The sequence below is a fragment of the Sorex fumeus genome, unplaced genomic scaffold (genome assembly GCF_029834395.1).
Source record: "Sorex fumeus unplaced genomic scaffold, SorFum_2.1 ptg000095l, whole genome shotgun sequence".
Classification (NCBI taxonomy): Eukaryota; Metazoa; Chordata; class Mammalia; order Eulipotyphla; family Soricidae; genus Sorex; species Sorex fumeus.
In genome coordinates this window covers 470,936-484,558 of record NW_026606152.1, presented here as the reverse complement: position 1 = coordinate 484,558, position 13,623 = coordinate 470,936, and the positions used below count along the sequence as shown (strand labels likewise).

General features: G+C 65.3%; 1 protein-coding gene across 1 annotated transcript in view; it reads left to right on the top strand.

Moving 5' to 3' along the window:
- The window catches only part of DDX31 (DEAD-box helicase 31), a 40,871-nt gene that overhangs the window by 14,615 nt on the left and 12,633 nt on the right, over positions 1-13,623 (top strand). The window contains exons 11-17 of the mRNA XM_056132743.1: positions 11-117; positions 655-944; positions 1,404-1,580; positions 3,619-3,678; positions 10,794-10,844; positions 11,528-11,667; positions 13,123-13,204. Coding sequence (XP_055988718.1) covers positions 11-117; positions 655-944; positions 1,404-1,580; positions 3,619-3,678; positions 10,794-10,844; positions 11,528-11,667; positions 13,123-13,204 — 907 coding nt within the window. The remainder of the gene's footprint in view (positions 1-10; positions 118-654; positions 945-1,403; positions 1,581-3,618; positions 3,679-10,793; positions 10,845-11,527; positions 11,668-13,122; positions 13,205-13,623) is intronic.

Here is a 13,623-nt window from a genome sequence, read left to right as displayed (position 1 = left end):
CAATCCGCAGAATCCTGGACATGGGCTTCGAAAAGGCCATCACGGTCATCCTCAACGCCCTGGATGCTGAGTGCCCAAAACGCCAGAATGTCTTGCTCTCAGCCACACTCTCCGAGGGTGAGCGGCAGGCAAAAAGGGGTGTCCCGGTGGGGATGCTGTCCTGCGGGGGGTTGTGTCCTGCTAGGGTTGGTGTTCCGCTGGGGACGGTGTCCGGTGGGGATGGTGTCCTGCTGGGGACAGTGAAACTTCCCTGAGAAGGAAGATGCTGAAACTGTGTAGACTGGACTGTCCTGTATCCCCAGCTGTCTCCTCCATCCCAGACTCTGCCACGTCCCTCTGGACAAGGGCCTCCCGGTGCTCATGCTGAGGTAGAAGGAAGCAGCAGGCAGCCACCGACCTGGCATCTTCCGGGGGGGGGGGGCAGGCCAGCTTTTCAGTTTGGGCCCTCTGGACTGGAACCCGCCCCTGCTCAGGCTCCTGGCCAGCGGGTTGGCCCCAGTGGGAATTGAGAGATGCTGGAGTGTGGCCAGGGTTGGAAATGGGCGTGTCCCCTGGGTGGACGGCGGGACAACTGCCCTGCACCGCGCCCGGGTGTGTGGGGGCATGACCAGCCACACATGGGTCACACCTCTGCCGTGTCCCTCCTGCCCCCAGCTGTGACCCGGCTGGCCGACATCAGCCTGCACGACCCGGTCAGTATTTCTGTGCTGGACGAGAGCCCCAGTTCGGACAGCTCAGATGACGACGATGACGATGATGACGACGATGATGATGACGACGACGACGATGACGACGATGACGAAGATTCGGAAGACTCCGGGTCACAGTCTGGCGACGAGCTGGACAGCTTCGTGCTGCCTGAGGGCCTGGAGCAGCACGTGGCCCTGGTGCCCAGCAAGCTGCGCCTGGTGTCCCTGGCGGCCTTCATCCTGCAGAAGTGCCGGGTAGGTCGCAGCTGTGCCAGGTGGCCCCGGCGGCCTTCCTCTGCAGCTCCTTGCCTGCCAGCCTGCATGCCCGCACCCGTCCAGCCCTCTCAGTCCGTGCTTCTGGGGTTGTCCTGGTGATGGCTGTGTCCTCCCTGCAGGAGTGTGCCTGCGGCGGCAAGCGGGCAGTGCGCGTGGGGTCAGGGTTGGGGGTGTGCACAGGGCCTCCCGAGAGGGACGTCTGGGCCTCTGGGCCCGGGGCGAGCCTCTGAGGGATTTTGTGTCTGCACATTTAGGCTCGGGGCGCGTGGGGAGAGATGGGGAAGGCCTGAAGGAGCTTCGGGGTTCGCTCCCTCGAGAGCTGGCCTGCGCCAGCCCTCCTGCCCCTGCTCCTCGCAGCCACCCTGCCGCCGGACCAGACACCCACTTTCCCGTCACCTGATCTCAAGCGCATCTCCGTGTGCCCGCTTTGTCCTGCAGTTTGAGAGCGACCAGAAGCTCATTGTCTTCCTCTCCAGCTGTGAGCTGGTCGAGTTCCACTACACGCTCTTCGCCCAGACCCTGCTGCGCAGCGCGGAGCTGGCCGCCCCGGGACAGCCACCATCTGCCCCTGCGCCGTTCAGATTCCTGCGGCTGCACGGGGGCATGGAGCAGGAGGTGAGGGGTGCCCGGCCGTGGCGGTGCCCACGCTGCCAGGTGGACGCGGGCTCTGGCCCTGGGCTGGTGTCTTCCACCTGAGGGCACGGGGCCCGCGTTTGGCCGGACTCTGCCTCGGCCAGCTGTTAAGGCAACAGAGTACCACCAAGTCGCTGGCACCGGGGAAGGCTTTTGCCTTTTTAGTACCCAGTGTGTAATTAGGGCTTGATGTCTTCAAATTAAGAGCATTAATGGAGCTAAATTGTGGATCCCATATGGTACTGCTGAGCTCGACGGCTGTCATTGTCAACAAGATGCAGCGCTCCGCTCTGGCGGGAGGGGGAAGGGTGCTGCAGGCCGCAGAGGGCCCGGCCAAGCAGGGGGCGCGGGCCACCCGCCCTCCACTCTGGAGACCAGGCAGAGCGTTCCAGGAGTTGGGCCGCGGAGGGGCTACCTTGTCCTCGGGGAGCAGCGGCCAGGTCCGGGGGCAGGAGTAGAGAAGGTCGCCCAGATCGGCGGAACGCAGTTAGCTCGGGCTCCTTCCCGTCGAAGGGGATGGAAATACGGGTTTGGTGGAGTGCCCTTCTCAAGGTCACGCAGGGACACAGGTGCTTAACCCCCGGGTTTCAGGTTTCTCCGCGGCCGGTAGGGGACCTCAGGGCTCTGCTTGCTGATGTGGGTGCCCCGCTGACACTTCCCTGCCTGGGGGGCTGTAGAGGTGCTGGGCATCTCCCAGCTGGGGTGTCCTGGCAGGGTCTGTTGTCTCTCCGGGGCAGCTGCGTCCATGCAGAGGCCACGCCCCCTCTGTCAGGGATGCTGTCCAGGTGAGGGGCCGTGGACCCTGCTGAGCTCTGGGTGGGCGCATTCTTGGGGCCCAGGGCCATTGTGCTGGATTGGTTCACCCCATAACCCCTTCCACCCGGGGGCAGAGCTGGGAGGGCCCCTTGCCCGTGCTGGTAGTAGGTGATGTGTCTGGTCCCAGACAGGTGGGGGCGCACCACCGCGCAACGTGACCTGGGTTCAGGCTCCGAGGCTCTGAGGCTAAGGATCTGAGCGCGCCCTGTGCTTGGGGTTTGGGGATCGTGTCCGATTTGGAGCCAGTGATGAAGCCCTGAGCGCCAGCCCACAGCTCCCCTGCTCAGCCCTAGCCCCTCCCTGGCGCCAGTCACACCCCGCGGGGCAATGGCCATGCCTGCTGAGGGCTGGCATGGGGACCCCATCAGCATCATTCTCCAGGCCGGCCAGTGCAGGTGGCATGTTGCTGCCCAGGGTCCGGAAATGCTAGACCCACCGGGCATAGCGGGGGCTGCCCTGGGCCTGGTCAGGAGCCGAGGGGCAGCTCCAGCCACAGTCCCTCGAGGGCTGGGTTGAGCCTGCCCGGGCCTGAAGGAGTCCCGGGGCCATCCGAGTTGTGCTCCTATAGCTATGTTCTCTCCAGCCCCGTGGAAGGTTCTAGATTGTGTGGCAGCAGCTGGGCAGACGCCAGGATTCTGCCTGAGGGGATGTCCATGCTGGGCAGTGGGAGGTGCCCTTGGCCTCATGAGCGCCGGAAGTCTTGACAGCCAGCTCAGCCTCTGTTGGCATCACAGGGTTGGTCTGGGCCACAGCAGTGGGGCCCGGCGTGTCCTGGGGGAGCTGGAGGCCCACCCTGAGGGACTGAGCCACTGCAGACAGGTCCCAAACCATGGTCCTTACTGGGTTTTTAATTGAAGAAATAGAGTTTGGGGGCTGGACAGTAGCACAGTGGATAGAGCATTCATCTGCCTCACGCCCACCCAGGTTTGTCACTGCCCTCCCCTAGGAGTCAGCCCTGCGCATCCCCGGGAGTGGCCCCGTAAACAGACATCCAATGTCAGCCGCTCTGCAGGGGAGCAGCTGCTGCTTCTCATGCGTTTCTGCGGGTGGGGGCTCCTGGGGTCAGCCTGAGCAGGGTGCCCGCATGTCGGGACCGCCTTGCCCAGGTGTACGGGGTGTGCTGCCCCCTCTCTGGGCAGCTCCTGCTCCGACAGCAACTTTGGGGGGGGGCGCCGGGTTCTCAGGCTCTCTCTCCCTGTTGCAGGAGAGGACGGCGGTGTTCCATGAGTTCTCGCGCTCCAGAAGCGGCGTTCTCTTCTGCACGGTACGTGTCACCTGGTGCCCACGAGGGAGGCTGTGTGGGGAGGTGGTGCTAGTGAGTCCGCTGGAGACCAGGCCGTGCTGCTGAGAGCCGCGCGAGGGGGCGACTCACTCGGTAACGGTGGCAGCTGTTGGGCTGAAGTCGTGAGAATCTCGGGGCACCCCGGTCCTGTGGTCACAACTGTCGGGAGTGTCCGAGCGGGAAAGCCCTTCCGGCTGGGTCCCCATGTCCCTCTGCTCCCTTTCCCGCACTCTCCTGGCCCCAGTCTGTTTCAGGGGCGTTCCTCTGCCCAGTGTGGCATTGGTCTCTGCCGCTGGTCTCTGGCCTCTTCCCGAGACTGGGGGTCCCGACAGCTGTGACTTTCTCCGAGTGTGTGTTGGGCAGGATGGCTTATAACGGCCAACAGGTGGGGCTGGGCAGACAGACATTCATGACTTGGTGGGGTGGGAGCCCCCCCCGCCTCACCCCCCCGTCCCGTGCTCAGGGATCGCTCCTGGTGGGGTGCCCCCAATGGACCTAGGCCGGCTGCGTGCAAGGGAAGTACCCTCCCTGCTGTACTCTCCCCGGCCCTTAATGCAGTAATTGTATTTGTTTGGTTTGGGGATCCCCCTGGTGGGCTGAGGATTTGCTTCTGGCTCTGCACTCGGGGGTCTTTCCACTCGGGGCTCCCTGCGATACTGTCCCAGGCAAGCATCCTGTGCGGCGCTGTCCCCGGCCCCAGTGTCATCCAGTTTTAAAGAACTCCTGCTGTGTTCAGTTTATGGAGGAGCGAAGACATGTCCCGGCCCAGACTCCCCGTGTCTGAGCAGGCGCGGCTTCATTCCGGGCGGCCTCTCCGCCCGCTCCCTTGCCCATCACTGTGAAAATGTCACAGGGCTCTGGGTACTCGCTTTGGGGCGCTCACCTGTAGGAGCGCACCAGGCAACCCGTCCCCTCAGCAGCCAGCTGTGCCAGATGTTCGGCTCAGCTCCGAGGCTGGCTGAGGGCCTGGGCCAGGGCCGGGAAGCAGGTCCTCAGTCACAGGCGTCCCGGGGCTGGAGAGGCCTGCGGCGACCCCAGTTCCATCCCTGGGCGCTGCTGGGGCGGCCCACCCTGCTCCCTGCTTCCCTGACCATCTCCCCTCCCTGCTGCCGTGTGGACCTGGGGGGCGTCCTTCTGTCGTTGACCCCGGGGCCTCCCTCCGTGCGCTGAGGCTGTGCCCTCGCTACACCCCTGGCCGTCCAGCCCTGAAGATGCGCAACTGGGTTTCGCTGGTTCCCGGGGTGTCTGGGCGGGAGCTGCTCCCCAGGAAATCAGGCCGGGAAACACCTGCCTCCAGGCGTCCCCCAAGTGACTGGCTGCGATGGGAGGGGGTGTACGGGGCTTGCGCCTCCCCAGGCGCGTGCGCTGAGGGTGCCGGAGCAGAGCCTGTGCGTCTGTCCAGGCTCCCGGCAGCAGGTCTCGACTCTCCCGCCTGAACTGGGGTTCCCAGCGGGGTGCAGAGCAGAGGGGGCTGCGTCCCGAGCGGGAAGGGCACTGTGGGCGTGGCAGCTGGACCAAGGGCAGCACTGCCCTCTGGCCGCCCTGGCCCCACCGTTCCAGAACCCCGTGGTGTGTGTCCACTTGCTGGGCCGGCTGAGGCTGTGACCCCCTCTTCGGTCTCTTCTGGCATGCTGTTCCCTGGCCCCTTCCCCTCCGCCTATTTGTCTGCTCTCACTGGGGCTGCGGGGCACCGCCCTGCCGCGTGGGCACTTCGTGGCATGCTCAGGAGCCTGGCGGCCTTGGCGGGACAGGGCCTTCGTCAGGACAGGCTGGAGGACTCCGGGCTTCTGCTGCAGAGGGGGCCGTGCCGGTCGCGGTGCCACGCTGACCCTCTGTCCCTTCCTGTGTCATCAGAAGGCCTTTAACAACCTAGAAAATGGAAGAGTTGGGCATTGGGCAGGACGGCACACGACCCACTGTTTCTCCTGGACACCCTCCCACACCCCAGCTGCCTCCCATGCCATACACATGCACACACGCACACATATACACATTCGCACACGCACACAAGCACACACACACACACACACACACACACACACACACTCCTCTGTCAGGTGCAACAGTTGAGGATTGAGGGTGTGTGTCCCCAGACCAAAGCCCCTGCTCATCCCACTCTCGTCCCACAGTCTCACGGGCACGGAGCCTTGTGTGCGAGGGCTGGTCTCGGGACCAGGGCTCTGGGTGGGCTCTGGGGTGAATTCACCGGGAGAGCAGGCAGTGAGTGAGTCGTGAGTATGTGCCCTCTGCATCGGCGATTCTCGGTGGGGCCTCTGGGCCTCTGGGTATTGCACGGGGCCTGGGCTGACGAGCGCATGAGGGGAGGGTATGCAGTGGGAGAGTTGGGGACCAGCCAGCAGGATGGGGCTAGGGGTGCAAGGGCAGGAATCAGTGTCAGAGAGGCCGGGAAGCACTGCTTGGGGGTGTCGCTCTGGCCAGAATCCGGGTCCTGGGCAACTCCGGGCCTTCTTCCCCCTGGAATCCAGAGCCTGGGGTCAGGAGAGATGGGACCGGCTGCAGCCACGTCCTGCGGGCTGCCCAGTGCTCCGAGCCATCCTGGGCTGGCAGCTTGTAGTCCGCTGCTCTCGGGAAATCAGAGGAGCTCCGGGCTGCCCTGCGGCTGCATCTCAGAGTCTGTCCTTGCTGGAAGCGTGGGGTCAGGTCTGCACCGTTGGCGTCCTCCTGGGGGCATGCGGGCCGGCCCACCCCAGAGCAGGCCGGCCTTCCCCCATTCCTCGGGGTGCTTCTCTCGAGAACTTTCCTCTCCTCCACTGTCTCTTTGTGCCTTGGCGGGGCTGTCTGCGGTGCTGGCTGCTGGCGCGGTCACGCCAACTCGTGTTGCCAGCTCTCGGCGGCTCCAGCCAAGCGCTCGCCTCTGACAGCGTCTGCGCCCGCTCCTTCTCCTCTGATTACGCAGTCCAATCTGTCACCCGGACAACGGGGGCCCGTACCCTGCTGCTGGCTTTCCACACACAGCAATAATGACTCTTGGCAGGCCGGGAAGGCGGCCGAGGCGGCTCTGCGCGTGTCCGGCCCCCAGAGCAGGCGGCCCCCACCCCCCGTTAGTAAAAGCACTTTGTGAGGTTCTTGGGTAAATAAATGAGTCATTTTAATCCAACTGACAGGCTGGCACCTGAGCAAGCTGCCTTCCATCTGCACTCCTTGGGCTCACGGAGGCGTCCGATTGTCAGGCCCGGCTCCAGGCTCACCCCGGAGTGTCTTTGAGAACTGACTCGAGCCATTCTTCTGCCCTAATTAGGTGGAAGGAGCACAGGGGGGCGGGCAGGGAGCAGCCTCTGCCCGGCAGGCCTCTGCTGCCCCTGCTCCTCACCTTTCAGGGCGGGACGCCCCCACGCACACGCTCCTTGGGGTCCTCTGCCCAGCCCCCGGACCCCCACTCCTGACTCCTCGAGATGCCGAAGCACTGAGAAGCTTCAGGCTCTGTTCCTGTGGTGGCCCGCGGCCTGGTGGGCCCATGGGCCCACTGCACAGCTCCCAGCCCTCTGTAGGTAAACTGAGGCCCAAGAGCGGAGCCCATGGGCCTGGGGGGTGAGGCTAAAGCCAGCTGCTGAGTCCAGAAACCTTCTCGGGGACGCGGGGTCCGTGTCCTGGCGTGTCCTCCACGGGGAGCCCCTCGGTCCCCTCCGACTCGGTGACTTGCCCGCCTGGCACACACTGGCCGAGTTAGCTGGTTCCTTGGGAGAGCAAGCACCAAAGTTTCCAGAGCTTTCTGCGGGTGCAGGGGGCATTTGCTCCCACACAGCTCCTCCAGAAGCACTCTCTTAGGGGACGTGAGGCCCCGCTGCTCCGAGCCCCAGTCCTCAGCACATGGGATGCACGTGCTAACGCCCACCCCGCCTGCGCCCCACCCCGGTCCTGGCGCCAGACCCTGGAAACTCAGGCCCCGGCCCATGTGCTCAGTGCAGAAACCGCAGAACTGTGAGTCTCCCTTTTGGGGTTTGGGGTCACGCCTGACGGTGCTCAGGGCTTTCTTCTGACTCTGCGCTCAGCGGTCTCTCATGGGGGCTTGGGGGCCCCTATGGGCTGGTGGGCATCAGGCCCAGTCGGCTCTTGCACTGTCAGGACTTTTCAAATCGGCTTCATCCCGGGAAGCCCTTACCGATGTATCCTTAGGGACTCGCCCTCCCTTCGGTGGGACGGAGCTGCACCCTCAGCCCCCCACCCCCCACCCCGTCTCTTCTCTGGGAATGGGCTGCTCCTTTCTTGAACTGCACCACCGACACACATGCTTGTGGGGCTGCACCCGCCACGGCGGACACAGGCCGTTAAGAGTCACGCCGTGCCAGAAGCACACGTGGCGCTGAGGTGGGCGGGACCACGGGGCTGCGGGCGCCATGCTGAGCCGGCCAGGGGCAGCCTCTGCCCTGTGAGGCCACACGCGGCAGTGCTCGGGGCTGCTCCCGGTGGCACTCGGGGGCCCTGTGGCGAGCACCTTACCCACTGCCTTACCTCGGTCCCTGAGTGCTCAGGGGTCTGGGGAGCACTGGCGGTGCTCAGGGCTTTGTCCTGGCGCTGAGCTTGGGGATCAGTCCTGCAGGCTCTACGGGACCATATGAGGCCTGGGGTCAGAACCAGTCGGCTGCGTGCAGGGCAGGCGCCCTAGCCCCAGTGACCTCCATCCCTGGGCACTCTTGCTGCCTGAGGAAGTCTGGGCGCTGCGGCCCACGCGCAGCGGCCATGGGGGCTGGACTCGGGGTGGCTGCTGTGGTGCCCGTCCCCTGGACAGAGCCGGTGGTGGCCAGCTCCTGGGAACCAGGTCCCTCACCCCCCTCTGGCTCCACCCGATTCTGACCAGGAGGAAACAGACAAATTCAGGCTCGGGAAGTTCCTCCAGATACTTGGACTTTTCCAAATTGGTAGTCGCCCTGAAGCTCGGTAAGTCTGAACAGGGCAGGGCCACAGGGTGGGGGCCGGGGCAGCCCAGGGACGGGAGCAGCAGGACCCGTCCACATGAGCGCCGTGTGACTGCAGGAGGCTGGACTTTCCCGGCCACCGGCCAGTGATGTTCTTCCACGGTCGGTTTCTTCGGTGTGGTTGTGGTATGATTCTGTAGAAGGTCTTTTGGCTCCGAGGTAGGTGCCCACGTGTCTCGGGAAGCGTCATCTTTGCAGAGCGTGGGGGATGCCCCACTGCAGCTTCCTGAGCTCTGTTCGCTCGAGCCGAGTCACGGTTAGGCACAGAGAAAGCGTCGTGCCTGCCAGCCCTCTGCCCGTCAAGGGCACCACCGCCTGCCTTTTCGGCTCCCTGTCCCGCTTCTCCTCCATCCCTGTCCTTCGGACCTCCACTTGGTGTCCTTTTGTGTGGATTTCCTCCTCGGATGGGACTTTCCTGGTGGCGGGTCCTTCGTCCTGCCCCTGGGTGGTGGTGGACCATGCCTCTCTCCCTGGGCTCCTGGTTCTCTGTTGGTAAAAGTGGAGCCCTGGGTGAGTCCGGGTCTGGGGTGTCATGGGGGCCTGCAGTACTCATCTTATGGGCTTGAGGCCTCTGGTTCAGCGTCCAGTCACAGAATAAAGCAGCTGTTTCAAGGGTCAGAGCTGCTGTCCAGTGGGGAGGGCGTTTGCCTTGTACGCAGCCAACCCAGGTTCGATCCCGGCACCCCATGTGGTCCCCCGAGCACTGCCGGGGGTGATCCCTGAGTGCAGAGCCAGGAGTCAGCCCTGAGCATCGCAGGTACTGCCCCAGAGAGCAGACTGACAGCTGGAAGTGGCTGCTGCTTTGGCCCTGTCCCAGTCCTTAGGCCACAGTCGGATGCCAAGGGCCAGAGTGGTGGTGAGGGGCGCCCGGGTCTGCGCCAGGGCCGTGCCCACCCTCCCGGAGTCAGGCTGGTATTTGAGCGTCTCCCGTCCTGGCACAGAGACCACTTGTTGGTGTGGGCGCACCGGGTGTGGCCTGCTCTGGGGGGGCCTTGTCCCTGGGCCTCCTGCTGGCCTTGGGCTCCTGTCCAGCCTGGAGGCCTGGTGCCATCCAAGGCCCGTGCGTTGGGCTTGTGCTTTAGGCTTTTCTCGGGGGAACCAGCGGAGTCCCTGAGGTGCAACCTGGTGCTGGGGTGGGCCAGGCCTGTTTCTGTCGCTGACCCCTCCTCTGTCTCTGGGGTGGAGTTCCAGAAGTCAGGCTGCTCTGGCCAGGGGCAGATGCCCCAGACTCCCTGCGGCCCCCAGCATTGTGGGGGAGGGGTTGCAGTGTGGCATAACGGGGCTGGGAAGGAGAGCGGCCCAGGGGCCTCTTCCTGGGCGCGCGCTGGCGCGTCTCCCTTCAGCTGGTGTGAGATGTCTGCTCTCGGCACCCCCAGGCAGGCGCAGGTGAATGCCCGCACGCTGCTCGCTGTCTGGTGTCTATTAGGTGCTCAGCAAACGTTCCCAGGGCCGTTCTCGGCATGACTGTTAAGGTTGAAGGTCAAGGGCAGTGTTGCGGCTGATGCCTGGGATGTTCTAGTCTCTCTGGAGCGGCAGGCTGACGCAGGCGGCCCTGATCACATGCCTACACGAGCCATGGGGCTCCTGGGTTCCGTCTTTCGAGTCCGTTCTGGGTCTGGGTCTGTGTGAGGAGGTGCGTGACTCGCCGGGTCCATGGCTGGCCTTAGGAAGTACGCCCAGCCGTGACTGTCAGGGTCCCGTGTGGGCCCGGCGGACGCACAGGCCACCACAGGTGCTCTCAGCACAGTGCTCGCTCCCCTCGCCGTGCCCCTTCGGCGGCTGCCACAGAATGTGCCCCTGAGTCTGCGGGATGAGCCTCACAAGCTCCCTGAAGTGCGTGTGCGTGCCTGTGTGAGGGAGTGGGAGCCCGGGGGTGAGGGACTGTGAGTGCAGCTGGGAGTATGGGTGGGAGTGGGGGGTCTGTGAGAGAATGTGAGTGCAGGTATGAGGGGCGTCATGAGGAAGTGTGAGCACAGGTAGGGGTTGTGAGGGAGTGAGGGGGTGAGTGAGGGGGTGGGGGGGTTTGTGCGGGAGTGAGCGGGTGTGAGGAGTGAGTGCTGAGGAGAGCAGTTGCTGAGGGCACTGGGCGTCCCCTGGGTTTGTGGGCTGCCAGCGGTGGGAAGCTCAGTCCTAAGTGCTCGTCTCTTCTCTTCTGTTTTGAAGGATATTGCAGCTCGGGGCCTCGACCTGCCTCAAGTCACATGGATCATTCAGGTAACTTCCCTGTCACCGCGCCAGGCTCGAGGCAGCAGTGTGGTGATCTATTCTTCCTGTCGTCCGGGGTCAGCCCGGGTCCCGCAGGCCAATGCAGTGTCCGCGGTGACCCGAGAGTCCCGTCCGGGCAGCAGCTGGCAAGGGCCTCATGTTTGCCCACGGGCCTCTGCTTCCAGGCCCTTCGCCCTCACTTACCGCGGAAGGGTGTCTTGGAGCAAAGGGGCCGGGGTCCCGCGCCGTGTCCTTGGGGTGTTTCCGTGGATGGCCAGGCCTGAGCCTGCGCACCTGCCCAGGGCGCTCGCCGGGACGGGACCTGCCGAAGGGGAAACTGAGGCCTGCGCGGCCCCTTTGAGCCCCTCCTGTGGCTGCCTTACCGCCCGGTCACTCCCCTGGGCCTCGCAGCTCAGCCTGGCTGTGCCCGTGGGGGCTGCCGGCTCTGGGCTCATCCTGGGACGGGACGCCGTGTCCTTGCTCCAGGGCTAGGCCCTGAGCCACCCCTCCCAGTCCGGGGATGGCCAAGCCCAAGGTCACAGGCTGGCCACCCCCTTCCTCTGCACCTGATGCCTCTCCTGGTGAAAAGATGTGAACCAGATGCTGCAGAGGCCGGAGAGGGGGGCATTCCGGGTGCGAGGGGCTCGCTCTTGAGTAGAGGCGACCCTTGACCTCGGACCCTCTCCCCGCAGTACAACGCCCCGTCGTCGGCTGCCGAGTACGTGCACCGGGTTGGGAGGACGGCCCGGATCGGCTGCCGAGGGAGCAGCCTGCTCGTCCTGGCGCCTTCGGAGGCAGAGTATGTCGGCTCGCTGGCTGCCCACGGCATCAAGTGAGTCAGGCGGACGGGCGACATCGCCCCTAATTAGCTCTCTGTCTCTCTTTGCGTTCCCGGGGCTGGGCCTGGGTGCGCTAACGAAGAGCCGTTAACCCTCCTGATCCCTGGACGGCCCCCCAACAGCCCACGGCAAGAGCAGGCGTCTGCCTGCCCATCCTGTGCCCAGAGCCCTGCAGGCGCGAGGTGCTGGTGCCGCTGCTTGGCTCGCCCTGTGCACAGCCTCCAGGGGCTTGCACCCTGCACCCTTGGGTGCGCCTGCGTTCCCGTGGGTCGGGGCCCGCACTCCTGGGCTGCAGTCACATCCACTCAGGCCCTGGGGCCTGACCCACCTGCATGGGGCCCTGGAGCCCGCTGAGCCCCAGGCTGTGTTCTGGGCGCTTCCCTGCCGGAGAGCAAGTGTCGGTTGCTCCCGACCCCACTCCCCGCCCTCCTCGGCGTTCCTGGCCTGCCCTTCCCGGCACGTTCAGCAGGTGACTTGGAGGACAGGACTTATAGCAAGTTCTGAGGGCATCAGGATGGGGAGACGGGAAGGAGGAGGCGCGGTCACTGGCAGGAGGGAAGGGGTTTTAGCCGGGCAGCGAGGACAGGATGTGGCCCCCTGTGGGTGGGGGGTTCAGGACTTGACACCGCTGGCCCAGGCTCGTCCCCAGTCCCCTGCATCCCTGTCCTCAGCACCGCCAAGTGTGAACCCAAAACCAGACAACCCTGGGTGAGTAAGTGGTGCATTTGCGGAAGCGAGGGGGCCCTGCCTGGCGGAGGAGGCAGGCTCGGGTTCCAGGCGCCCCTGAGCGAGAGTGCCGGCTGCTGGTCTGCCGGGCTCTGCCCGTGGTTCTGGAGGGAGCTGGCCGCAGTCTCTGGCCTCTTGTCCCCCTGCGCGGGGTCTTCTCCCTCCCGAGGTGCCACACAAATCAGCAACAGCTCCTTGGCACAGGTGCCGCCCCGTCTGCACTGCTCAGCGCTGGCGTCAGTCCCTGGGCCTGTCCCCCTGTGCTGTCCTCGGGAGGGAGGGGCCTTCCCGCGGCCTTTCCCCCAAAGGATCCCTTGCAGCCGGCTCTAGGCCAGAGGCTGTTTGGCCACCACCACCCCCCCCCCCGCCAGCCCCCATGTCCCCTTTAGAAGCCGGCGCACAGTTGCACCGGGGCCTCCAGGGTAGCCTGGGACACCCGAATGTCAGGCTGGAGGAGTTGGGGCCGCAGGCAGATGGAAGGGCGCTCTGGGTGGGGGGCAGCCGGGTGACTGGACAGGGATGCTGAGGCCACTCCGTGAGGGCTGGACAGAAGGTGACATGACAGTGGTTCTCAAGGGTGGGGCCCATGGCCACTGCCCTGTCAGGACCCCCCCTCCCCCTAGCTAACTGGCCCAGTCAGGGTTGCTGCGAGGGACCGTGACCCCGCGGTCCGTCTGGGGCCATCACGGCGCTGAGCCTGGCCGTGCCCTTTGCTCCCGCAGCCTCTCAGAGATGAAGGTGGAGGACATGCTGGCCGTGCTGATGCGAGATGACTGCCTGCAGGCCACGCGCTGGGGGGACCAGGTGAGCCACGGGGGTGTGACGCGGTGTCCCGCGGGTGCTGGGGAGACCAGGTGAGCCATGGGGATGCTGACCGGGGGTCCCGCTGCCTCTCCTGCTCGGGCGGCCTCCTCTGTATGTTGGCCATGCGGCGGTTCCGAGGCCTGGACAGTGGAGCTAAGGGGGCAGAGGAGGCAGTGGGGATCGGCCGGGGAGCTGCGGCCTGGCCTGGGTCTCCGCGTGTGTGCAGGGCCCTACCTACCACTGCTGTCACACACTGGGCCCGGGAGCTTCTCGCACCGCCTGCCTTGGGCTCGTCCCAGCCGGCCCGTTGGTTGCACTGAAAGCGCTGGTTGTCCGCACCTTTCCCGTGAAGCCGGTGCCAGCACCCAGTAAGTGAAGACGCCCTTGGCTTGGCGTCTTCCATGAAACACTGCGAGTCC